The following is a 26,464-nucleotide window of genomic DNA, read 5'->3' on the forward strand; positions in this document are numbered from 1 at the left end:
ACAGGGTCCCTGGGGGCTATGGGGGGGATCCCAGGGGGGGTGGGGAGTCCCTGGGGGCTATGACAGGGTCCCTGGGGGCCCCTGGGGGCTATGGGGGGATCTCTGGGGGCTATGGGGGGGTCCCGGGGGGGGTCAGGGGTCCCTGGGGGCTATGAGGGGGTCCCTGGGGGTCCCTGGGGGCTATGGGGGGTCCCTGGGGGCTATGGGGGGGCCTCTGGGGGCTATGGGGGGTCCCTGGGGGCTATGGGGGGGTCTCTGGGGGCTATGAGGGGGTCCCTGGGGGCTATGGGGGGTCCTTGGGGGCCCTGGGGGCTATGGGGGGGTCTCTGGGGGCTATGGGGGGGTCCCTGGGGGGGGTCCGGGGGTCACCGCCCCCTCTGCCCCCAGGGATCTCCGGGGACTGGAAGAACCACCTGACGCCGGAGCAGAGCGCCCGCTTCGACCGGGTCTACCAGGAGCGCATGGCGGGGCTGGGGGTCGCCTTCCCCTGGGACCCCCCCCTCAGCCCCCTGCCCGGGCCCCCCCGGGCCCCCCCCGAGGAGGAGACCCCCCCCAGATCCCCCCAGGCCCCCCCCGAGGAGGAGACCCCCCCCCGGACCCCCCGGGACCCCCCCGAGGAGGAGACCCCCCCCCGTGCCCCCCCAGGACCCCCCCACCCTGACCCCCCCACCCTGACCTCTGAGCGGTGCCGGGGGGGTGGTAGCGGTTAGAAGGGGGGGGGGGGAGGGGCAGGATCGGGCCCCCCAGGATGGGGGGGGGCATCACGTCGGTGTCTCAATAAAGCTGCTGTGCTGGGGGGGCCCGGCCCCCCCCCCGATCACGGGTGGGGGTTGTTCCACCGGGCTTCGGTCATCTCTGTCCCTCCCCCCCCCCCCCCCCCCCCGGCCTCCCGGTCCCTGCCTGCAGCCCTGCCTGCATCCCCAGCCCTGCCTGCAGCCCTGCCTGCTGCCCTGCCTGCATCCCTCCATCCCTGCCTGCATCCCTCCATCCCTGTCTGCTTCCCTGCCTGCATCCCCAGCCCTGCCTGCAGCCCTGCCTGCTGCCCTGCCTGCATCCCCAGCCCTGCCTGCTGCCCTGCCCCCATCCCTGCCTGCAGCCCTGCCTGCTGCCCTGCCTGCATCCCTGCCTGCATCCCTCCATCCCTGCCTGCATCCCTCCATCCCTGTCTGCTTCCCTGCCTGCACCCCTGCCTGCATCCCCATCCCTGCCTGCTGCCCTGCCTCCATCCCTGCCTGCATCCCTCCATCCCTGCCTGCTTCCCTGCCTCCATCCCTGCCTGCAGCCCTGCCTGCATCCCCCATCCCTGCCCGCTCCCCCCCCCGTGCAGACACCGCGGCACCTCGAAACTTTATTTTTTTTATTCTTTTCTTCCAAAAACGCGTTTATTTTTTTTTTTCTCCTCTTAAAAACGATAAAAAAGGGGCCGAGCCGGGGCCCGAGGCAATAAATTAGGGCGGCCCGCGGGGGTCCCCGGGCGCCGGGGCGTCCCCGGGCGCGGGCGGGGGGGGGCGTTCATTCATTAATAATAATAATTAACAATAAAATACGGCGGGCGACCCGACGCGGCCAATAAATAAGAATAAATTAGGGGGCGGCGGCGGCGTCACAGCTTGTTGCGCAGGAGGACGAGGGCGCGGGAGGCCCAGTCCAGGTGGAGGTGGAGGCCGTGGAAGATGGCGTGGGCGGCCTGGACGGCGGCCCAGGGCGAGGCGGGGGGCGGCAGCGGCGGCTGCGGGGCGCTGGGGGCGGGCCAGGCTCAGGCGGGAGAGCTGGGGGGGGGGGACACGCGTGGGTGGGTGGGGGGCACGCGTGGGGGGGGGGACGCGGGGGGGGGACACGCGTGGGGGGACATGCATGGGAGAGGGGGACGTGGGGGGGACACGCGTGGGAGAGGGGGGACGCGTGGGAGAGGGGGGACACGCGTGGGGGGACATGCGTGGGTGGGGGGACACGCGTGGGAGAGGGGGACGCGTGGAGGGGACACACGTGTGGGGGGGGACACGTGTGGGGGGGACACGTGTGGGAGAGGGGGACACGCGTGGGAGAGGGGGGACGCGTGGGAAGGGGGACACGTGGGAGAGGGGGACACGTGTGGGAGAGGGGGACACATGTGGGGGGACACGCGTGGGTGGGGGGACACGCGTGGGAGAGGGGGACGCGTGGAGGGGACACACGTGGGTGGGGGGACACAGGTGGGAGAGGGGGACACGTGTGGGGGGGACACACGTGGGAGAGGGGGACACGCGTGGGAGAGGGGGACGTGTGGAGGGGACACGCGTGGGTGGGGGGACACAGGTGGGAGAGGGGGACACGTGGGTGGGGGACACGCGGGGGAGGGGGGACACGCGGGGGAGGGGGGACACGCATGGGCGAGGGGCGCGCATGGGAGGGGGGACACACGTGAGAGGGGGACACATGGGAGAGGGGGACATGCATGGGAGGGGGGACACGTGTGGGCAAGGGGGACGTGTGGGGGGGGGGACACGCGTGGGGGGGACACGTGTGGGAGAGGGGACACGCGTGGGGGGGGACACGTGTGGGCGAGGGGGGGATACGTGTGGGTGATGGGGGACATGCGTGGGAGAGGGGCACGCGTGGGACACGCGTGGGCAAGGAGCACGTGGGGGGGCACGTGGGCAGGGGGGGACACGCGTGGGCGGGGGGCACACGTGGGGGGGACACGTGTGGGAGGGGGCACATGCGTGGGAGGGGGGACACGCGTGGGCGGGGGGCACACGTGGGGGGGACACGTGTGGGAGGGGGCACGCGTGGGAGGGGCGGACACGCGTGGGAGAGGGGGAACGCGTGTGGGAGGGGAGGGATGGTGGGGAGCCACGCCCCTTTTGCAAAGGCCACGCCCCCCCGCACGGAAAACCACGCCCCTTTGCTGCGGACACGCCCTCCAGGCCGAGGCCCCGCCCCTTTTCGCGCATGCCCCGCCTCGAAGCGCAGAAGCCCCGCCCCCCCTCAGGCAGGTGCGTGCGGCGCGCAAGCCACGCCCCCAGGCGGCAGGCCCCGCCCCTCCTCGCAGAAGCCCCGCCCCTACAACAGAGAGAGCGTCCGAGTGCAGAAGCCACGCCCCCATCAGCCAGGCCCCGCCCTCCCCGTGAAAGCCACGCCCCTCCAGCGCCACCTCCTCGTGCAGAAGCCCCGCCCCTCGCCGAAACCCCGCCCCTTCCCCCTCTAGGTTTCCCACGCCCCCAAGCCCCGCCCATCCCACAGGCCCCACCCTCCTCTCCGCAAAGCCCCGCCCACCCCCCCTCAAGCCACGCCCCCTCGCCAGCCCCAGCGCCCTCGCCAGTGGAAGCGGGGTGCCGGCCCCACCCTCCCAAGCCCCGCCCCCCGGCCCCACCCTCTTAAGCCACGCCCCCCCGGCCCCACCCTCCCAGGCCCCGCCTACCAGGTGGTCGAGGCGCCGCAGCAGCCGCTCCAGCCGGGCCTGCAGCGCGCCCAGCTCGGGCTCCAGCGGCCGCAGCGCCGGGCCCGCGCGCCGCAGCCACTCCAGGTGCCGCTGGTACCGCTGCAGGTCCCCGCTCAGCCGCCCCAGCGCCCCGGCCGCCTGCGCCGCCGCGGCGTCAGCCCCGCGCCCACGGCCGACCCGCCCCGGCCCCCGCTCCCACCCACGGCACCCCCTAGGGACCCCCGCTCCCACCCACGGGAGCCCGTAGGGACCCCCGCTCCCACCCACGGGGACCCCGCGCCCACGGGGGACCCGCCCCGGCCCCCGCTCCCACCCACGGCACCCCCTATGGGTCCCTGCTCCCACCCACGGGGACCCCGCGCCCACGGGGAACCTGCTCCCACGCCCCCCTGGGGACCCCCACACCCATGGGGACCCCATATGGGTCCCTGCTGCCACCCACGGGAGCCCGCTCCCACTGGGAACCTGCTCCCACACCCCACTGGGGACCCCCACACCCATGGGGACCCCATAGGGACCCCCGCTCCCACCCACGGGAGCCCGCTCCCACCGGGAACCCACTCCCACACCCCACTGGGGACCCCCACACCCACGAGGAACCCGCACCGGCCCCCGCTCCCACCCACGGGGAGCCCATGCTCCCTGCGGTGGCCACGGGGGACCCCACACCCACGGGGAACCCCCTCCCACACCTCGGGGGGACCCCGCTCCCATACCCACGGGGGGACCCCACTCCCACGGGGACCCCACTGTACCCACAAGACCCCACTCCCGCGCCCACAGGGACCCCATGGACACCGGGACCCCGCTCCTGCGCCCACGGGGACCCCACGGACACCGGGACCCCCTCCCACGCCCCACGGGCACCCCAACGACCGCAGCCCCCCCCCCCCACCCGTGTCCGTGCCCCCCGCCCCACCTGGATGTTGGCCAGCTCCGGGGCGCTCATGGCCAGGACGGGCAGCGACTCCAGCTTGTGCTCCCCCTCCGCCGGGAGCCGCGACTTCTGCCGGCGAGAGGCGGGGCTCAGCCCACGCGGGACCAGCCCCCCACGCGTGGGGGGGGCGGGCAAGCCGTGGGGCGGGGTGGGGCGCCGTGGGGTGGAAGTGGGGCACCGTGGGGTGGCATGGGGTGGCGTGGGGTGGCATGGGGTGCCGTGGGGCAGTGTGGGGTGCCGTGGGGTGCCGTGGGGTGGAATGGGGTGCCGTGGGGTGGAAGTGGGGTGCCGTGGGGCAGTGTGGGGTGCCGTGGGATGGGGTGGGGTGGAAGTGGGGTGCCGTGGGGCAGTGTGGGGTGCCATGGGGTGCCGTGGGATGGGGCGGGGGGGAACTGGGGTGCCGTGGGGCAGTGTGGGGTGGCATGGGGCGCCGTGGGGTGGAAGTGGGGTGCCGTGGGGCAGTGTGGGGTGCCGTGGGATGGGGGGGGGGGAAGTGGGGTGCCGTGGGGCAGTGTGGGGTGCCGTGGGGTGGGGTGGGGGGGAAGTGGGGTGCCGTGGGGCTGGGTGGGGTGCCGTGGGGTGCCGTGGGATGGGGGGGGGGGAAGTGGGGTGCCGTGGGGCGCCGTGGGGCGGGGGTACCCACGAGGAGCGCGAGGAAAGCCTTGGTGTCGCTGAGCAGGGCCTTGGCCAGGCTGACGACGCTGTCGAGGTCGGCTCGGGGGTCCGGGGGTCGCAGGCGGGGGGCGGCCGCCAGCCCCGGGCACGGCCCCGGCCACAGCCCCGGCCACAGCCCCAGCAGCGCCAGCAGCGCCCGCCACAGCCCACCTGCGGGACACAGACACGCGTGGGGGGGCGCCGGGGGGGGGGGGGGCCGCGGCCGCCTCCCGGGATCCCCGGGGGGCTGGGGCTGGGGGCTCCCGGGGCTCCCGGGACTCCCGGGGCTGGGGATTCCGGGGCTCCCGGGGCTCCCGGGACTCCCGGGGCTGCAGGATCCCGGAGCTCCCCGGGGCTGGGGATTCCAGGGCTCCCGGGGCTCCCGGGACTCCCGGGGCTGCAGGATCCCGGGGCTCCCGCGGCTCCCGGGGCTGCAGGATCCCGGGGCTCCCGGGCTGGGGGATTCCGGAGTTCCCGGGGCTCCCTCCCGGTGCTCCCGGGGCTGCCGGGGCTGGGAGATCCCGGGGCTCCCGGGGCTGGGGATTCCAGGGTTCCCGGGGCTCCCGGAGCTGCGGAATCCCGGGGCTCCCGGGCTGGAGGCTCCCGGTGCTCCCAGTGCTCCCGGGAGTCGGGAATCCCAGGGCTCTCGGAATTTGGGGATCCCGGGAATGCCGGGACGGGGGATCCCGGGACACGGAGCCGCCGGGGATGGCGGGGCTGGGGCATCCCGGGACTCCCGGGGCTGGGGCATCCCGGGATTCGAGGATCCCGGTGGTCCCGGGGGTAACGGGGCTCCCGGGGCTGGGGCTCCCGGGGCTGCGGGATCCCGGTGTTCCCGGGGCTCCCGCAATTTGGGGATCCCGGGACTGGAGCATCCCAGGGCTGCGGGATCCCGGGGCTCCCTCCCGGGGCTCCCGGGGCTGGGGATTCCGGGGCTCCCGGGGCTCCCGGAATTTGGGGATGCCGGGGCTGGGGATCCCGGGATCGGGGGGATCCCGGGGTTAACGAGGGTACCGGGGCTGGGGACTCCCGGGGCTCCCGGGGCTGAGGATTCCGGGGCTCCCGGGGCTCCCAGTGCTCCCAGTGCTCCCGGGACTGGGGCATCCCGGAGCTGCGGGATCCCGGGGCTCCCTCCCGGGGTTCCCGGGGCTCCAGGGGCTGGGGATTCGGGGGCTCCCGAGGCTCCCGGAGCTGCGGGATCCCGGTGCTCCCGCAATTTGGGGGTCCCGGGGCTGGGGGCTCCCGGGACTCCCGGGCCTGGGGATTCCGGGGCTCCCGGAGCTCCCGGGGCTGGGGATCCCGGGGTTCCCGGGGCTCCCGGAGCTGCGGGATCCCGGGGCTCCCGGAGCTGCCGGGGCTGGGGATCTCGGGGTTCTCGGGGCTCCCGGGGCTGGGGATTCGGGGGCTCCCGGGGCTCCCAGAGTTGCGGGATCCCGGGGCTCCCGCAATTTGGGGGTCCCGGGGCTGGGGGCTCCCGGGGCTCCCGGGGCTCCCGGGGCTGGGGATTCGGGGGGCTCCCGGGACTCCCGGGGCTGGGGATTCGGGGGCAGCGCGGCGGGGGGTGCCCGTCCCGTCGCGTCCCGGGGGGGCGGCGGGCGGGGGGCGGGGGGCGGCGGCGCCCTGTGCGGTCCGGGCTGGAAAGAGTGATGCGGGCTGAGTCAGGGGCGGGCGGCACCGGGGAGCCCCGCGAGTGGGGGGCCCACCCGCGCGGGGGGGCGGGGGGGGGTGTGCGTGTCTCCATCCCCCCCCCCCCCCACGCGTGTCCCCGCGGCCGCGCGTATCCGTGCGGGGCCGCCCCCCCCGCCCCCCCGGCGGCCGCCCCCACGCGTGTCCCCGCGCCCACGCGTGCCCCCGCTGCCCACGCAGGCGCGGCCGCCGCGGGCGGGCAGGTGCGCCGGGGCCGTTTGCGGTTTGAGGCGCGGCGGCAGCTGCCCGCGCCCCGAGGCGGCGGGGATGGACGCGCCCCGTCCCGCCGCGGCCGTGGGGGGGGGGGATCCACCCGCGAACCCCCCCCCAATCCCGGGGGGGGGGATGGAGAAGCCCCCCCCCCCCTTTCCCCACGCGTGTCTCCCCCCCACCCGCGGCGTGGCGGCACTTACTTGTCATGGCGGGGCGGGAGGGTCCTTGCCCGCGGTCCCCACGGGGCGGGACGGGGGGATCCACCCGCGGCGGGGCCGGGACCGTGGGAGGGGGCGGGGGGGGGGGGCTCTGCTGCCGTGCAAGGGGCTGGCACGCTCCCACGGCCACGCTCCCACGGCCACGCCGACACGGCTCCCACCCGCGCTGCTCTGAGACGCTCACGGCCCCACGGACACGCTCAGCCCCACGGACACGCTCACGGCCCCACGGACACGCTCACTGCCCCACGGACACGCACTGACACGCTCACAGCCCCACGGACACGCTCAGCCCCACGGACACGCACTGACACACTCCCGGCCCCACGGACACGCTCCCACTCGGGGTGACACCCTCCCACTCTCACGGAGACGCTCACGGCCACGCTCCCACGGTCACGGCCACACGCTCCCACTCACCGGGACGGGCTCCCACGGTCACGGCCAGGCTCCCACGGTCACGGGCAGCCTCCCGCTCGCCGTGACACGCTCCCACTCTCACGGCCACGCTCCCACGGCCACGCTCCCACTCACCGGGACGGGCTCCCACTCTCACGGCCACGCTCCCACGGCCACGGGCGGCCTCCCGCTCGCCGCGCCGGGCTCCCACTCGCCGCGACACCCCCCCCACTCGCCGCGACACGCTCCCACTCGCCGCGACACGCTCCCACTCGCCGCGACACACTCCCACTCGCCGCGACACGCTCCCACTCGCCGTGAAACGCTCCCCCCCCCCCAGTCAAGCGGGGAGGCGGGCGGGAGGAGCCGGCGCGGCGCGGCCGGGGACTCGCGTGGGAGCGGCCGCCGGTGCCCGGCGCGGCGGCGTGGAGCGTGGCCGTGTGTCCCCGCGTGACGCCCCGGCTCCGCGCCGCCCCTTATATCCCGGCGCGGCCGGCGGCGGCGATGACACACGCCTGAGTCACGGCTTTTCCATTCAGCAACGCACCGGGGGGAGAGAAACCCCCCACGGCGGACACGGCGCGGGGGGCGGCGGGACACGCGGGGCCCCCCCCCTCCCCTCCCCGGCCCCACGCACCGGGCTCGGGCCCGGAGCAGCGGCGGGACCGGCCCCTGCTCCGCCCCGGCGGAGGGACCGGCCCCCGCCCGGCCCCCGCCCGGCCCCGGCCCCGCGGGAGCGGCCCCGTGGGACGGGACGGGGGCGGGCGGCGGGATCGGGCCCCGCCGCGGGATCGGGCCCCGCAGCGGGGTCCCGCCGCCCCCGGCCTCCGTCCCGCACCGGGATCGGGCCCCGCACCGGGAGCCGCCTGCGCCAGGATCGGGCCCCGCACCGGGATCGGGCCCCGCGGCGGGATCGGGCCCCGCACCCGCTTCCACCCCGCACCAGGATCGGGCCCACCCGGGCACCGGGGACACCCCCCCCCCCCCCCCGCACCGCAGCCGGTTCCACCCGCGCCCCCCGCCACGCGTGGACGTGGGGACCCCCCCCCCCCCTCGCCGCGCCCCCCCCCCCCGCACTGACTCAGCCCCCCGCCCCCCGCGATGTCTCACCCCCCTCCCCTCCCCCCCCCCCCCCCGGGCCGCCCCACGCGCGTCAGCGCCGGGCCCCCCCGTGGGGCTGCGGGCGGCCGGGGCCGCCCCGGGGCGGGGCCCCCGCGCGTGGGGAGGGGCGCGGGGGGGCGCGGGGCGCTCGCCCACGGCGAGCACCCACGGGGAGCACCCACGGGGAGCACCCACAGTGATCACCCACGGGGAGCACCCACGGGGAGCACCCACAGCGAGCACCCGTGGTGAGCACCCACGGCGAGCACCCACGGCACGAATCCACGGAGAACACCCACAGTGATCACCCACGGCGAGCACCCACGGGGAGCACCCACAGCAAGAACCCACGGCAAGAACCCACCATGATCACCCACGGCGAGCACCCACGGCGAGCACCCATAGCGAGCACCCACGGAGAGCACCCGTGGCGAGCACCCATGGAGAGCATCCGTGGCGAGCACCCACGGCAAGCGCCCACAGCACAACCCACGGCGAGCACCCGTGGAGCGCACCCACGGCAAGAACCCACCGTGATCACCCACGGCGAGCACCCACAGCAAGCACCCATAGCGAGTGCCCACGGAGAGCGCCCACGGTGAGCACCCACAGTGAGCACCCACGGCGAGCACCCACGGCGAGCACCCATGGCGAGCACCCACAGTGAGCACCCACGGCAAGCACCCACGGCGAGCACCCACAGTGAGCACCCACGGCGAGCACCCACGGTGACCACCCGTGGAGTGCACCCACGGCAAGAACCCACGGCAAGCGCCCCCGGCGAGCACCCGTGGCGAGCACCCCCGGCACCCCCCACCCCACAGCCCCCCCCCCCCCGGTGGGCGCTGGGGGGCGAGGGCAGGGCCGGGCCGCGGGGGTCCCTTGGGTGCCGGGGGGTCCCGTCCCCCGTCGCCGTCCCCCCGCGCTGGGCGCCGCCGGCCGGCGGCGGGGGCGGCCGGGGGGGCCCCGATGGCGTCAGCGCCGGCAGCAGCGGAAACCCCGGGCAGCCGCAGGCAGCGGCCGCAGGCAGCGGCCCCCCCGCCCCCCCGGCCCCCCGCAGCCGCCTCCTGCCCCCCAGGCCCTGCGTCACCGCGCTGCCCCCCGGCCGCGGCTCCTGCCCCATGGCTGTGGCTCCTGCCCCACGGCCGCGGCTCCTGCCCCACGGCCGCGGCTCCTGCCCCATGGCTGTGGCTCCTGCCCCACGGCTGCGGCCCCCTGCCCCACGGCCGCGGCTCCTGCCCCATGGCTGTGGCTCCTGCCCCATGGCTGCGGCCCCCTGCCCCACGGCCGCGGCTCCTGCCCCATGGCTGTGGCTCCTGCCCCACGGCTGCGGCCCCCTGCCCCATGGCTGTGGCTCCTGCCCCACGGCTGCGGCCCCCCTGCCCCATAGCCACGGCCCCCTGCCCCGTAGCCACAGCCCTATAGCCATGGCTCCTGCCCCACAGCCACGGCTCCTGCCCCACAGCCACAGCCCCATAGCCACACTCCCCTGCCCTATAGCCACGGCCCTATAGCCACAGTCCTGCCCTATAGCCACGGCTCCTGCCCTATAGCCGTGGCCTCTTGCCGCTGCCCCGTGGCCACCAGCACCTGCCTCCCGGCCAGCGCGTCCTGCCCCATAGCCCCTGCCCCACAGCCCCATAGCCACCCCCCACCCTATAGGCACAGAATCTTGCCCTATAGCCACGGCTCCTGCCCTACAGCCACGGCCTCCTGCCGCTGCCCCACGGCCACCGCGGCCTGCCCCGCGGCCGGCGCGGCCTGCCCCATAGCCCCATAGCCCCTGCCCCACAGCCACCGCCACCCACAGCCGTGCCGGCGGTGCCGCGGGGCGGGGGGCCGGGCGCCGGCGGCGTGGACGTGTGAGGGCACGGCGGCGGCGGCGGCGGCGGCGGCGGCGGCCCTGCCAAGGCAAACAGCCGGCGCGGTAAATATTTAGCTGCCAGGTGACGGTGGTGGGGGGAAAAAAACCGGCGCTCCTGCCTGGCCCTGCCCGCCCTGCCTGCACCGGGGGGACCCCGGCACCCCGCTGCCCGCCGCTGCCTGTCCCGGCACGTGGGGCGGCCGGGCTGGGCCCTTGGCCTGCTGCCGGTGCCGGCGGCTGTGCCGGGCCGGTACCGCGTGCCTGCGTGTGCCGCCGGCCGCGGTCGGGTGCCCTTTGGGTGTTTTCCCAGACGGTGGTTTGTTGGGTTTTTTTTTTTGTTTTTTGGGGGGGTGGTGGCGGTAAGGGGGTGTCGTCCCCCCAACCGGCACCGCGTGCCGCCGAGGCGCCGGGTTTCGGGGGGACGGCGGGGGGGACGGCGGCCGCTCGCCGGGGTGGGTGGTCGGCCCCGCCGCCGCGGTCGCCCCATCCATCACCGACGCTTGCGTCCGCGCCGAGGGGGCGGGAGGGGACGTGCGTCAGGCGCGGCCGGCGGTGACGCCGAGGGGGCCCGGCAGGATGCGGCCACGCGGTGCGGGGGCACCCACCGGTGCTGCGGCCGCTCCCCCCGCCGCCGGCACCGGGGAATGGCCGGAGCCCCCCCGGGGCGGCCGCCGGCGGCAGCGGGTCGGGGCCGGCCGGCGGCGTTTGGGTGTGCCGGCGGCGCACGTGCTCCCGGCCCGCCGCGGGTGTGCGCGGTGGCATCGTCACCGCCATGGCACCGTCACCGCCATGGCACCGTCACCGTGGTGGCACCATCACCACGGTGGCACTGTCACTGTGGTGGCACTGACACCACCGTGGCACCATCACTGCCGTGGCACCGTCACCACCATGGCACCGTCACCGCGGTGGCACTGTCACCACCGTGGCACTGTCACCACCATGGCACTGTCACTGTGGTGGCACTGACACCACCGTGGCACCGTCACCACCGTGGCACCGTCACCGCGGTGGCACCGACACCGCGGTGGCACCGGCACCGTCACCGCCGCGTCCCGCCATGGGTGTCTGCGGTGGCACCGTCACCGCCGTGTCACCGCCGCGTCCCGCCGCGGGTGTGCGCGGTGGCATCCTCGCCGCGGCGGCACCGTCACCGCCGTGCCACCGTCACCCGAGGTGTCCCCAGCGCACCCGGAGCCGGGGGGATGGGGTCCCCGCTCTGCCCTCCCCCCTTCCCCCGGCTCCGCAGCCCCCTCAGCTCTTTGGGGTCCCCCCCCCAGCCCCCCATAGCCCCCCATCTCCCCATAGCCCCCGGCTCCTGCAGCCCCCCAGCCCCCCCCCAGCCCCCCCCAGCCCCCAGCTCCTGCAGCCCCCCAACACCTGCAGCCCCCCAAGTCCCCCCAGCCCCCCCATGTCCCCCCCCAGCCCCCCCATCTCCCCATAGCCCCCGGCCTCTGCAGCCCCCCAAGTCCCCCCATGCGCCCCCATCCCCCCATAGCCCCCATCCCCCCCTGTCCCCATGTCCCCCCCGGCCCCCCCATCCCCCCCCATGTCCCCCCGTCCCCCCCATCCCCCCCATCCCCCCATGTCCCCCCCACCCCCCCCAGCCCTGGGGGGGGGCAGCCGCTGGCGTCAGCGGTGGCTTCGCCCAAACACACGGGTCACGTCCCCATCCCCCCCCCCCCCCCATGTCTGTCTGTCCGTCCGTCCGTCCGTGTGTCCCCCCCCGCACAGGCCGGGCTGGGGGGGGGAGGGGAGGGGGGGGCGTTTGACGCAAATGCCCCCGGTCGGGGCAGGCCCAGGCCGACCGCAGGGGGGGGGGGGGCTGGAGGTGAGCCCGGACGGACGGACGGACGGACAGACGGACGGACGGACGGAGGGTGGACGGGGTGAAGCTGGGGGCTGGGGGGACGGACGGACGGACGGACAGACCCCCCGGGGGGGGGCACAGAGGGAAAAGGGGGGGTGCAGCTGAGTGCAGACAGGACGGACGGAAGGATGGACAGACGGACGGACGGATGGACAGACGGACGGACAGACCCCCCCCTGGGGGGGGCACAGAGGGAAAAGGGGGGTGCAGCTGAGTGCAGACAGGACGGACGGACAGATGGAGGGTGGACAGGGGTGAAGCTGGGGGCTGGGGGGACGGACGGACGGACCCCTGGGGGGGCACAGGGCTGAGGGGGGGCTGGGGGTGCAGCTGGGTGCAGGCGAGACGGATGGACGGACAGACGGACGGACAGACCCCCCCCCCGGGGGGGCACAGAGGGAAAAGGGGGGGGGTGCAGCTGGGTGCAGACAGGACGGATGGACAGACAGATGGACAGACGGACCCCCCCTGGGGGGGCACAGAGGGAAAAGGGGGGTGCAGGCAGGCAGGACAGACGGACGGAGGGGTGGATGGGGGCGAAGGTGGGTGCAGGCAGGACAGACGGATGGACAGACCCCCCCGGGGGGGGGCCCAGGGCTGAGGGGGGGCTGGGGGTGCAGCTCGGTGCAGACAGGACGGACGGACGGACGGACAGAGGGTGGACGGGGGGTGAAGCTGGGGGCTGGGGGGACGGACAGACGGACAGACAGACCCCCCCCCCGGGGGGGGGCACAGAGGGAAAAGGGGGGTGCAGGCAGGCAGGACAGACAGACGGAGGGGTGGATGGGGGTGAAGGTGGGTGCAGGCAGGACGGACGGACGGACAGACCCCCCCGGGGGGGGAGGGAGGGAAAAGGGAGGGTGCAGGGCTGCAGGCAGGACAGACGGACGGACGGACGGGTGGACAGGGGGTGAAGCTGGGTGCACACCAGACGGATGGACGGACGGACAGGGGGTGAAGCTGGGGGCTGGGGGGACGGACGGACGGACCCCCCGGGGGGGGGCCCAGGGCTGAGGGGGGGCTGGGGTGCAGCTGGGTGCAGGCGGGACGGATGGACGGACGGACGGACAGAGGGTGGACGGGGGGTGAAGCTGGGGGCTGGGGGGACGGACAGACGGACGGACAGACCCCCCCTGGGGGGGCACAGAGGGAAAAGGGGGGGTGCAGCTGGGTGCAGACAGGACGGACGGACGGACAGAGGGTGGACAGGGGTGAAGCTGGGGGCTGGGGGGACGGACAGACGGACGGACAGACCCCCCCTGGGGGGGCACAGAGGGAAAAGGGGGGGTACAGGCAGGCAGGACAGACGGACGGAGGGGTGGATGGGGGTGAAGGTGGGTGCAGGCAGGACGGACGGACGGACAGACCCCCCCGGGGGGGGAGGGAGGGAAAAGGGAGGGTGCAGGGCTGCAGGCAGGACGGACGGACGGACAGACCCCCCCGGGGGGGGAGGGAGGGAAAAGGGAGGGTGCAGGGCTGCAGGCAGGACAGACGGACGGACGGACGGGTGGACAGGGGTGAAGCTGGGGGCTGGGGGGACGGACGGACGGACACAGGCTCGTGTGCGCATACGCGTGTGCTCTGTGCCACGCGTGTGCCTGGGCCTGGGCCCGTCCCTGCGCGCACACGCGTGTGCCTGGGCCTGGGTCTGTCCGTGTGCGCACACGCGTGTGCCTGGGCCTGGGCCCGTCCCTGAGCGCACACGCGTGTGCCTGGGCCTGGGCCTGTCCGTGTGCGCACACGCGTGTGCCTGGGCCTGGGCCCGTCCCTGCGCGCACACGCGTGTGCCTGGGCCCATCCGTGTGCGCACACGCGTGTGCCTGGGCCTGGGCCCGTCCCTGCGCGCACACGCGTGTGCCTGGGCCTGGGCCTGTCCGTGTGCGCACACGCGTGTGCCTGGGCCTGGGCTCGTCCCTGAGCGCACACGCGTGTGCCTGGGCCTGGGCCTGTCCGTGTGCGCACACGCGTGTGCCTGGGCCTGGGCTCGTCCCTGAGCGCACACGCGTGTGCCTGGGCCTGGGTCTGTCCGTGTGCGCACACGCGTGTGCCTGGGCCTGGGTCTGTCCATGCACGCACACGCGTGTGCCTGGGCCTGGGCCCGTCCCTGAGCGCACACGCGTGTGCCTGGGCCCATCCGTGTGCGCACACGCGTGTGCCTGGGCCTGGGCCCGTCCCTGCGCACACGCGTGTGCCTGGGCCTGGGTCTGTCCATGCACGCACACGCGTGTGCCTGGGCCTGGGCCCGTCCCTGTGTGCACACGCGTGTGCCTGGGCCCGTCCCTGTGCGCACACGTGTGTGTCCCCCTATGTACGCGTGCCCGTATACGCGTGCGTATGTGCCTGTGCGCACACGCGTGTGCGTCCCTACGTACGTGTGCCCGTATACGCGTGCGTATGTGCCTGTACGCGCACGTATGTGCGTCCCTACGCACGTGTGCCCGTATACGCGTGCGTATGTGCCTGTACGCACACGTGTGTGCGTCCCTACGCACGTGTGCCCGTATACGCGTGCGTATGTGCCTGTACGCGCACGTATGTGCGTGCATAGGGACGCGGGTGCCCGTATACGCGTGCGTATGTGCCTGTACGCACACGTATGTGCGTGCATAGGGACGCGGGTGCCCGTAGACGCGTGCGTATGTGCCTGTACGCACACGTATGTGCGTGCATAGGGACGCGGGTGCCCGTAGACGCGTGCGTATGTGCCTGTACGCACACGTATGTGCGTGCATAGGGACGCGGGTGCCCGTAGACGCGTGCGTATGTGCCTGTACGCACACGTATGTGCGTGCATAGGGACGCGGGTGCCCGTATACGCGTGCGTATGTGCCTGTACGCACACGTGTGTGCGTCCCTACGCACGTGGGTGCCCGTATACGCGTGCGTATGTGCCTGTACGCACACGTATGTGCGTGCATACGCACGCGGGTGCCCGTATACGCGTGCGTATGTGCCTGTACGCACACGTGTGTGCGTCCCTACGCACGTGGGTGCCCGTATACGCGTGCGTATGTGCCTGTACGCACACGTATGTGCGTCCCTACGCACGTGTGCCCGTATACGCGTGCGTATGTGCCTGTACGCGCACGTATGTGCGTCCCTACGCACGTGTGCCCGTATACGCGTGCGTATGTGCCTGTACGCACACGTATGTGCGTCCCTACGCACGTGTGCCCGTATACGCGTGCGTATGTGCCTGTACGCACACGTATGTGCGTGCATACGCACGCGGGTGCCCGTATACGCGTGCGTATGTGCCTGTACGCACACGTATGTGCGTCCCTACGCACGTGTGCCCGTATACGCGTGCGTATGTGCCTGTACGCACACGTATGTGCGTGCATAGGGACGCGGGTGCCCGTATACGCGTGCGTATGTGCCTGTACGCACACGTATGTGCGTGCATAGGGACGCGGGTGCCCGTAGACGCGTGCGTATGTGCCTGTACGCACACGTATGTGCGTGCATAGGGACGCGGGTGCCCGTATACACGTGCGTATGTGCCTGTACGCGCACGTATGTGCGTCCCTACGCACGTGTGCCCGTATACGCGTGTGTATGTGCCTGTACGCACACGTATGTGCGTGCATAGGGACGTGGGTGCCCGTATACACGCGTGTGCACGCCTGCCTGTGTCTCTGCACACGGATGCGCACGCGTGCACGCACACACGCGTGTGCAGGGCTGCCTGTGCGCGCACACGCACGCGCCCTCGGGGGCCGGGGGCTCTGGGGGCTCGGGGGGGGGTTTGGGGGGGTTTGGGGGGATCTTGGGGCGGTTTGGGGCGATTTGGGGGCTTTGGAGGCTTTGGGAGGGGTTGGGGGGGATTTTGGGGCGGTTTTGGGGGATTTGGGGGTTTCGGGGGGATTTGGGACCGGTTTGGTGGGATTTTGGGGTGGTTTGGGGGGATTTGGGGGCAGTTTTGGGGGATTTGGGGTTTTGGGGGGTATTTGGGACCGATTTGGGGGGATTTTGGGGTGGTTTGGGGGGATTTTGGGGCGGTTTTGGGGTATTTGGGGTTTTGGGGTGGATTTGGGACCGATTTGGTGGGATTTTGGGGTGGTTTGGGGGGATTTGGGCGCGGTTTTGGGGGATTTGGGGTTTTGGGGGGGATTTGGGACCGATTTGGTGGGATTTTGGGGCGGTTTTGGACTATTTGGGGGCTTTGGAGGGTTTTGGGACCAATTTTGTGGGATTTTGGGGTGGTTTGGGGGGATTTGGGGGCAGTTTGGGGGGATTTGGGGTTGTTGGGGGGATTTGGGACTGATTTGGGGGGATTTTGGGGTGGTTTGGGGGGATTTTGGGGCGGTTTTGGACGATTTGGGGGTTTTGGGGAGATTTGGGACCGATTTGGTGGGATTTTGGGGCGGTTTTGGACGATTTGGGGGTTTTGGGGGGATTTGGGACCGATTTTGTGGGATTTTGGGGTCGTTTGGGGGGATTTGGGGGCAGTTTTGGGGGATTTGGGGTTTTTGGGGGGATTTGGGACTGATTTGGGGGGATTTTGGGGCGGTTTGGGGGGATTTGGGGGCGGTTTTGGGGGATTTGGGGTTTTGGGGGGGATTTGGGACTGATTTGGTGGGATTTTGGGGCGGTTTTGGACGATTTGGGGGTTTTGAGGGGATTTGGGACCGCTTTGGGGGGATTTTGGGGCGGTTTTGGACGATTTGGGGGTTTTGGGGGGATTTGGGACCGCTTTGGGGGGATTTTGGGGCGGTTTTGGACGATTTGGGGGTTTTGGGGAGATTTGGGACCGGTTTGGGGGGATTTGGGGGCGGTTTTGGAGGATTTGGGTTTTTTGGGGGGATTTGGGACCGATTTGGGGGGATTTGGGGGCGGTTTGGGGGGATTTGGGGTTTTTGGGCGGATTTTGGGGCGGTTTGGGGGGATTTGGGACTGGTTTGGGGGGATTTGGGGGCGGTTTGGGGGGATTTGGGTTTTTTGGGGGGATTTGGGACCGATTTGGGGGGATTTTGGGGCGGTTTGGGGGGATTTGGGGTTTTTGGGCGGATTTTGGGGCGGTTTGGGGGGATTTGGGACTGGTTTGGGGGGATTTGGGGGCGGTTTTGGGGGATTTGGGGTTTTGGGGGGGATTTGGGACCGGTTTGGGCGGATTTTGGGGCGGTTTGGGGGGATTTGGGGGCTCCGGGGGCGCTGAGGGGCGGGGCCGGGGCGGGGCTCTGAGGAGCGGCGGCTCCTGTGTGGGCGTGGCCACGCGCCTGCGCGTTCTGATTGGCTGCCACTCTTCCCGCCGAAACTGCCCTTTCCCCCCCTCCCTGCGCGAGCCCGTTGCTCCCAACAACCACGCGGGGGAGCGGCGCGCGGGCGCGCTCCGTGCTCTCATTGGTCGCGCAAGCCGAGGCGGGAAGGGCTCAGCCAATGGGAGCCCTGGGAGGGGTGGAGTGGGCGGGTCCGGCTGTGAGGGCGGGAAGGCGCGATGGCGGCGGCGGCGGCGGTGAGGGCTCCCGGCCCGGGGCGGGCTCCGGGCGGCCGTGAGGGGATGGAGCCGCCCTTGGGGGCCGGGGAGGGGGCCGGGGCCGCCCTGGGGGTAGGGAGAAGGGGATGGGGCCACCCTGGGCGGTCGCGGGGGGACGGGGCCAGCCTGGGGGGATGGGGAGCGGGGGTCTGGGGCGAAGCCTGGCTCCGGGAGGGACCCTGTGAGGGGGGAGGTTGGGTTTAGGGGGCCCTTGTGAGGAGGCATCGTCCTCCTCGTCCCGTCCCTCGCTCCCCAGCGGTGAGGCTGGGCCAGCTTGTCCCCTGCCGGGTCACCCGTGGGGACAGGGCCGGTGCCAGCCACGAGCAGGGCCGGGGTGGGCTCAGCTGAGCGCTTCCTTCCCCACAGGGACGCAGACAGGAGGGGACCCCGGCACTGGCACCTAGCAGCCTCCTTTGCCCCACCCCAGCGCCAACCAGACCCCCCAGCAGCGGCTGCCGGGATGGAGGTGAGTCCTGGGGGCCTGCGGCTGCGGGGAGCGGGGTGCAGGGTGCCCCACGCTGGGGTTCAGCCAAGGTTTGGGGGGCAGAGGCACCTGGTGCTGGCCCTGACCCCACCGTCAGGCCTCCGACGGCGAAGGACGGGGTCGCTCGGGTCTTTGAGTCCCTCGGGGTGGGGCTGGGGGTGGCCACCCCCCACCCTAGCGGGGCTGGGGACCCCCACCTCAGCCCCCCTTCTTTACAGCCCCCCAAAATCCCGGGCCGCTGCCCTCAGCCGTGCCCCCGCTCTGCGCCCGTCCCACCGTGGCCCCGCTTCCCTCCACGCCCCCGCCCCGGCCCGGCCCCCCCATCCCGGTTTCCTGGCCTGGCTCGCCCTTTCCTGTCCCCCCTGTCTCAGCGCCGCGAAGGGAAATCGCCGCTCAGTGACCGCGCCGGAGGCAGCGAGACAAAGGGGGGGACGTGGGACATGGGGCTGCGGCGCTGAGCCGGGGTGGGGGGAAAACCGCTGCCGGGACCGAGCACCCGCGGGAGTCGGTAACGGCCGTGATTTGGGGGCGAGGGAGGGGTCCCGGCTCCGCCGCCTGGCGGGGGGCGAGCCCTGGGCGGGGGGGACGCTTCCCCCCGGGGCGTCCCGTGGGGGTGATGGGGTTTGGGGGTGCGGCGGGCGGGGTCCCCAACGTCCCCGATGTCCCCGCAGGAACACCGTCGCCATGTTCCCGGAGGATCGCAAGGAGGGGAGCCCCCGCTTCGGGAAACTCCACTTCCCCGTCGGCCTCTGGATCAACTCCCCCAAGAAACGCCTGGCCAAGATGAGCCGCCGGTGGCCCAGCGCCGGCTCCGTCAGGTGAGGACCCCCCCCGTTCTCCATCCCCGCGCCCCCCAACCCCGCCGCCCCCCCCCGTAACCCCCCCTCCCCGCCTGCAGATCGAACTCCTCGGACACGGCCAGCCGCGGCAGCGAGACGGTGGAGCTGCGTCCTCCCGGCAAAACCAAACCCTCGCGGCACAAGCGTCTCTCCAACCTCTTCCACCGCAGCGGCGCCGGGACGGGCGCTGCCACCAGCGGCTCCGGCGGGCGTTGGGCCAGCGAGAAGAAGCTGGCGGAGCTGGTGGACCCGGTACCCGAGGTCCTGGTGGGGGGGGAACACCCCCCCGGCCAGCGCCAGCTCCCCGGTATCCTCAAAATTTTCGGGGGGGACATCTCCCGGGGGGCTAACTACAAGAGCGTTTTGGCTACGCCGCGCTCCACCGCCCGGCAGCTGGTGCGGGAAGCTTTGGAACGTTACGGTTTGGCTCCGGAAGAGGGAACGTCGGGAGAATACGTCCTCTGCGACGTGGTGGGACGGCCGGGGGGTCCCGGGGGGGCTTGGCAGGTGGAGCACCTGCGGCCGGTGGGCGACGCCGAGCGGCCCTTGGTGCTCCAGGACGTCTGGAAACCGAAAAGCGGCTGCTCCCGGCGCTTCGAGATCCGGCGACGGCAAGAGGTAGAGCGCATCTGCGAGGGCGAGGACGCCGAGACCGCCGGTGAGCGTGTCGTCCCCCCCCCTCTCCGCCCCGTCCTCCGCGGCGCCGCCGGTGCCGGCGGCGGGCGGGTGACGCCGCGGTTGTCGCCGTCTCGCCAGGGATCAACGCTCCGACGCGGCGGCTGCAGAAGAGCCGCTCGCGGGCGGCGTCGGGGGGCCCGGCCCCCGCCAAAGAACGCGCCGACAACCTCTCGCTGCGCCGCAGCATCAGCGACATGAACCTCAGCACCAAACGACGCCGGGAACGGAAAACGGTCCTGAGCGTGGCAGGGGGCGAAGCCGGGACCCCCCCCGCCGACGAGGGGCCCCCCGAATCCCCCCCCGGGGAGGGGGCGGCGGGCGAGGAGGAGGCGGGGGAGGGCGCCGGCCTGGAGCAGCTCTCGCAGTGCCTCATCCAGCCCCCCCAGCAGCACCCCTACTTCCTCCTGCTGCAGGGCTACGGCAAGCAGGTGAGCGGGGGGCGCGCGGGGGACCCCAGAACCTGCCCCCCCCCCCTTCCCTCGCTCCCCCCAAGTCTGTGTCCCCCTTTTCTCACCCCCCCAAAGTTCCCCCTCGGTTCCTCGCCCCCCCCCAAGTCTCCCTTCTCCTTTCCTTGCCCCCCAAAGTTGCCCCCTTGCCCCCCAAAGTTGCCCCCTCCCTTTCCTCGCCCCCCAAAGTCCCCCCTTTCCTTGCCCCTCAAATTCCCCCCCTTTCCTTGTACCCCCTTCTTTGCCCACCAAAATCCCCCCCTTTCCTTGTCTCCCCCCTTTCCTTGCCCCCCAAAATTCCCCCCTTACCCCCAAATTCCCCCCCTTTCCTTGTCCCCCCCTTCTTTGCCCCCCAAATTCCCCCCCTTGAGCCCCCTTCTTTGCCCCCCAATCCCCCCCTTCCTTGTCCCCCCCTTTCCTTGCCCCCCAAATTCCCCCTCCCTTTCCTCGCCCCCCAAAGCCCCCCCTTTCCCTGTCCCCCCCTTTCCTCACCCCCCAAAGCCCCCCCTTTCCTTGTCCCCCCCCTTCCTTGCCCTCCAAAGCCCCCCCTTCCTTGTTCCCCCCCTTCCTTGTTCCCCCCCTTCCTTGTCCCCCCCTTTCCTTGTCCCCCCCTTTCCTTGCCCCCCAAAGCCCCCCCTTTCCCTGTCCCCCCTTTCCTTGCCCCCCTTTTCCTGGCCCCCCCTTCCTCACCCCCCAAAGCCCCCCCTTTCCCTGTCCCCCCTTTCCTTGCCCCCCCTTCCCTGTCCCCCCCTTTCCTCGCTCCCCAAAGCCCCCCCCAATTTCCCTGCCCCCCCTCACCCCCCCCCTCGCGCCCCGCAGGACTTCGTCATCTACGTGATGACCCGACCCCAGCACGTCTTCGGCCGCCCCGAACGCCGGGGGCTCCCCGAAAAACCGGGGGGCTGCCTCGTCGACACCTTCCTCAACGCCCCCGACATCCTGCCCCGCCACTGCCTGGTGCGGGCGGCCGAGGCGGGGGCCGACCCCCCCGCCCCCGCCACCGTCCGGCCGTTTCGGGGGGCCCCCGTCACCCACAACGGAGCCCCCCTTTTGCGCCAAGCCCCCCTCCACCCCGGCGACCTGCTGGGGCTGGGCCAGCACTTTCTCTTCCTCTATAAAGACCCCCGGGGCGCGGCGGGGGGGTCCCCGGCCCCGCGCCCCCCCTGGCTGCCCCCCGCCTGGTGCTCCCCGGGTTTGGCGGGGGCCCTGGGGTGCCCGGGGTGCGGGCGCTCGCCCCAGGAGCGGCAGGAGGCCCTGCGGAGCTGCCTGGAGAGCCCCCGGCCCGAGCTGCGCTACCGGCCCCAGGAGGAGGAGGTTCTGCTGCGGGAGATCGTCCGGCTGCCGGAGGGATGCGGGACGGGAGCCGGGATCGGGGGCTTGGCCCCCGCTTTCCTCCTGGGCTTGTGTTTGGAACACGCCGCCCGCGCCTTCCCGCCCGAGCGCTTCCCCGCGCTGCTCTCCCGCGTGGCTCTGCTGGTGAAGGAGACCGTTTGGGTAACGAGGGGGGCGCGCGGGGCGACGGGGGGGGGACGGGGGGGGGGACGGGGGGGGACAGGGGGACGGGGGGGGGACACGGGGATATGGGGATGTGGGGACAAGGGAATATGGGGACGGGGGGACACGGGGGGACATGGGGACAGGGGGACACAGGAGGGCATGGGGGGACACGGGGACGTGGGGACACAGGGATATGGGGGGACGCGGGAGGACATGGGGGACGTGGGAATATGGGGGGACACGGGGGGACACGAGGACAGGGGGACACGGGAGGACATGGGGGGGACACGGGGACGTGGGGACACAGGGATATGGGGGGACGCGGGAGGACATGGGGGACGTGGGAATATGGGGGGACACGGGGGGACACGAGGACAGGGGGACACGGGAGGACATGGGGGGGACACGGGGACGTGGGGACACAGGGATATGGGGGGACGCGGGAGGACATGGGGGACGTGGGAATATGGGGGGACACGAGGACAGGGGGACACGGGAGGGCATGGGGGACACGGGGACACGGGGGGACACGGGGATATGGGGATGGGGGGACACGGGGGGATGTGGGGACATGGGGATATGGGGGGACGTGGGGACACGGGGGGACACGAGGACAGGGGGACACGGGAGGACATGGGGGGTCACAGGGACATGGGGACACGGGGGGACATGGGGGGACACGGGGATATGGGGGGACACGGGGATATGGGGATGGGGGGACACGGGGGATGTGGGGACACAGGGGGACACAGGGATATGGGGGGGACACGGAGATATGGGGATGGGGGGACACGGGGGATGTGGGGACACAGGAGGATATGGGGGGACACGGGGACATGGGGGACACGGGGACACGGGGGGACACGGGAATATGGGGGGACATGGGGACGTGGGGGACACGGGGGGACACGGAGGTGCTGAAGGGTTTCTGCCGGCAGGAGAAGATCAAGGAGATCGGGGATCGGCAGCCGGAGAAGTGAGTGACCCCCCAAAACCCCCGGGCCGGGGCGGGGGGGACCCCTGTGCCTCCCCCCAGAGCTGGACCCCAAAGCTGGACCCTTGGGGGGGTCCCCAAAACCGGCCCGTGGGGAGGGGACCCCAAAACCCGCCCACTTTGGGGGGGGGAACCCTAAAATTAGCCCTGATGGGGGGACCCCAAAGCCAGCTCATTGGGAGAGTACCCCAAAACCAGCCCATTTGGGAGGGGACCCCAAAACCGGCCCATTTTGGGGGAGGGACCCTAAAATTAGCCCTGATGGGGGGACCCCAAAGCCAGCTCATTGGGAGAGGACCCCAAAACCAGCCCATTTGGGAGGGGACCCCAAAACCGGCCCATTTTGGGGGAGGGACCCTAAAATTAGCCCTGATGGGGGGACCCCAAAGCCAGCTCATTGGGAGAGTAGCCCAAAACCAGCCCTTTTTGGGGAAGACCCCAAAACCAGCCCATTTTGGGGGGGACCCCAAAACCAGCCCATTTGGGGGGGGGTTCCCCACCGCCACCCCCGGGCGCTGGGGGTCCCGCGGGGTGACCCCCCCTTTCCCCGCAGCCAGCAGGACGCGGCCCCCGCGGCGCTGAGCGTGGAGGCGGTGGCGGCCGACCTGCGGCCCCTGATGCTCTGGCTGGCCAACGCCATGGAGCTGCTCAACCTGGCCCAGGGCCGCGTCCTGGAGCTGGAGAAGGAGCTGGAGCTGGAGGGTGAGCCCGCGGCCCCCCGGGGCGGGCGGGGGGGCCCCCCTCGCCTTTAGGGGTGACGCCCCCCCCCATCTCCGCCCCCCCAGGCCCCTGCCAGGAGCTGACCGGCGACCTGGAGACCTGCGACGAGGCCATGGGCGTCCTGGACGAGGTGATCATGTCCACCTTCCAGCAGTCCGTCTACTACCTGACCAAGGTGAGCCCCCAGACCCCCCAAAACCCCCCCCCGGACCCCCTCTGCACCCCCCCCCTCACTTCCAGACCCCCTCCCGCAGACCCTCTACTCGGCCCTGCCCGCCCTCCTGGAGAGCAACCCCTTCTCGGGCAGCGGGGAGCCCAGCGCCGCGCAGGATCTGGGCAGCGTCCCCGAGGGCGTCCGTCCCACCCTGGCCGTCTACCAGACGGCGCTGGAGCTGACGCGCGACTGCCAGCTGCACCCCGACCTGGTCTCCCAGACCTTCGGCTACCTCTTCTTCTTCTCCAACGCCTCCCTCTTCAACACCCTGATGGAGAAAGGTGGGGGGCGGCGCCGGGGGGCATCAGTGGGTCCCTGGTGCTTTGGGGGGTGGCGCTGGGGGGGTGTCTGTGGGTCCCTGGTGCTTTGGGGGGTGGCGCTGGGGGGGTGTCTGTGGGTCCCTGGTGCTTTGGGGGGCGGCGCTGGGGGGGTGTCTGTGGGTCCCTGGTGCTTTGGGGGGCAGCGCTGGGGGGCGTCAGTGGGTCCCTGGTGCTTTGGGGGGCGGCGCTGGGGGGGTGTCTGTGGGTCCCTGGTGCTCTTGGGGGGGCTGTGGGGTGGGGGTGTGGGTCCCTGGTGCTTTGGGGGGCGGTGCTGGGGGGCTGGGGGGTGTCAGTGGGTCCCTGGTGCTTTGGGGGGCAGCTCTGGGGGGGTGTCTGTGGGTTCCTGGTGCTTTGGGGGGCGGCACCAGGGGGCTGGGGGGCGTCAGTGGGTCCCTGGTGCTTTGGGGGGCGGCGCCAGGGGGCTGGGGGGCGTCAGTGGGTCCCTGGTGCTTTGGGGGGTGGCGCTGGGGGGGTGTCTGTGGGTTCCTGGTGCTTTGGGGGGCGGCACTGGGGGGGTGTCTGTGGGTCCCTGGTGCTCTTGGGGGGGCTGTGGGGTGGGGGTGTGGGTCCCTGGTGCTTTGGGGGGCGGCGCTGGGGGGCTGGGGGGCGTCAGTGGGTCCCTGGTGCTTTGGGGGGCAGCTCTGGGGGACTGGGGGGTGTCAGTGGGTCCCTGGTGCTTTGGGGGGCAGCGCCGGGGGGCTGGGGGGTGTCAGTGGGTCCCTGGTGCTCTTGGGGGGGCTGGGGGGTGGGGGTGTGGGTCCCTGGTGCTTTGGGGGGCAGCGCCAGGGGGCTGGGGGGTGTCAGTGGGTCCCTGGTGCTTTGGGGGGCAGCTCTGGGGGACTGGGGGGTGTCAGTGGGTCCCTGGTGCTTTGGGGCGCGGCGCCGGGGGGCTGGGGGGTGTCAGTGGGTCCCTGGTGCTTTGGGGGGCAGCTCTGGGGGACTGGGGGGTGTCAGTGGGTCCCTGGTGCTTTGGGGGGCGGCGCTGGGGGGGTGTCTGTGGGTCCCTGGTGCTTAGGGGGGTGGCGCCGGGGGGCTGGGGGGTGTCAGTGGGTCCCTGGTGCTCCGTGGGGCTGGGGGGTGGGGGTGTGGGTCCCTGGTGCTTTGGGGGGCAGCTCTGGGGGGCTGGGGGGTGTCAGTGGGTCCCTGGTGCTTTGGGGGGCGGCGCTGGGGGGCTGGGGGGTGTCAGTGGGTCCCTGGTGCTTTGGGGGGCAGCTCTGGGGGGCTGGGGGGTGTCAGTGGGTCCCTGGTGCTTTGGGGGGCAGCGCCGGGGGGCTGGGGGGTGTCAGTGGGTCCCTGGTGCTTTGGGGGGCAGCTCTGGGGGGCTGGGGGGTGTCAGTGGGTCCCTGGTGCTTTGGGGGGCAGCGCCGGGGGGCTGGGGGGTGTCAGTGGGTCCCTGGTGCTTAGGGGGGCGGTGCTGGGGGGCTGGGGGGTGTCAGTGGGTCCCTGGTGCTCCGTGGGGCTGTGGGGTGTCCCCACGTGTCCCTGCCCCGCCGTGGGGCAGCGCTGGGGGTCCGCCCCCCCATGCCCCCCGTCCCCCATCCCAGACCCTGGGGCTGCCCTTCACCCCCCCCCCCCCCCCCCTTCCCCATCACCCCCAGTTTCCTCCCATTGTCCGCACTGGGAAGCTGCAGGAAGCTGCCTGCTTCCTCGAGCAGGAAGGGCGGGCAGGGGGTGCAGGCAGGGGGCGCAGGCAGGGGTGCAGGCAGCACCCTGACACCCCCCCCCCCCCCGTTCCCCCCCCCCCGCAGGCAGCGCCGGCCCCTTCTTCCAGTGGTGGCGGGCGGTGCGGATCCGCACCAACCTGGACCTGGTGCTGGACTGGCTGACGGGGCTGGGGCTGGGCGACATCGCCGGCGAGTTCTTCCGCAAGCTCTCGGCCACCGCCAACCTGCTCTGCACCCCCCGCAGCTGCCTCAGCAAGGTGGGGGCGGGGGGACGCGGCGGGGAGGGCGCGGGGGCGCGGGGGCACCGGGGGGGAGGCGGCAAGGGCAAGGGGCGGCGGCGTGGGGACGCTGGGAAGGGGTTTGGGGGGACGTGGGGACACGGCGAGGGTGAGGGGACACTGGGAAGGGGCGTGGGGACATGACAAGGGCAAGGGATGTCGTAGTGGGGACATGGGGACACTGGGAAGGGGCGTGGGGACACCTTGGGGACGTGACAAGGGCAAGGGACATCGTAGTGGGGACACTGGGACACTGGGAAGGGATGGGGGGACATGACAAGGACAAGGGACATTGTGGGGACACTGGGAAGGGGTGTGGGGACACGACAAGGACAAGGGACATCGTAGTGGGGACACTGGGACACTGGGACACTGGGAAGGGGCGTGGGGACACCTTGGGGACATGACAAGGACAAGGGACATCGTAGTGGGGACGTGGGGACATGGCAAGGGACATAGTGGGGACGCTGGGAAGGGGTTTGGGGTGCCAT

General features: G+C 72.7%; 2 protein-coding genes across 2 annotated transcripts; one reads left to right on the top strand and one right to left on the bottom strand.

Moving 5' to 3' along the window:
• Window positions 1-1,603: 1,603 nt before the first annotated feature.
• On the bottom strand, window positions 1,604-7,118 carry IL11 (interleukin 11; the record flags this gene model as incomplete). Its single annotated transcript, XM_082339198.1, is given in 6 exon segments — window positions 1,604-1,750; window positions 1,752-1,769; window positions 3,401-3,559; window positions 4,341-4,427; window positions 5,002-5,183; window positions 7,112-7,118. Coding segments are annotated over 6 exon segments (600 nt in total).
• Window positions 7,119-18,752: 11,634 nt separating this feature from the next.
• Window positions 18,753-26,019, top strand: RASIP1 (Ras interacting protein 1; the record flags this gene model as incomplete). Its single annotated transcript, XM_082339199.1, has 10 exons — window positions 18,753-18,831; window positions 18,995-19,141; window positions 19,222-19,820; window positions 19,919-20,268; window positions 21,106-21,780; window positions 22,722-22,759; window positions 23,331-23,479; window positions 23,563-23,672; window positions 23,752-23,992; window positions 25,780-26,019. Coding segments are annotated over exons 2-10 (2,536 nt in total), but the record flags the coding sequence as incomplete, so codon positions are not given.
• Window positions 26,020-26,464: the final 445 nt, after the last annotated feature.

Source organism: Platalea leucorodia, assembly GCF_965183815.1.
Source record: "Platalea leucorodia genome assembly, contig: HAP1_HAP1_SCAFFOLD_527, whole genome shotgun sequence".
NCBI lineage: Eukaryota > Metazoa > Chordata > Aves > Pelecaniformes > Threskiornithidae > Platalea > Platalea leucorodia.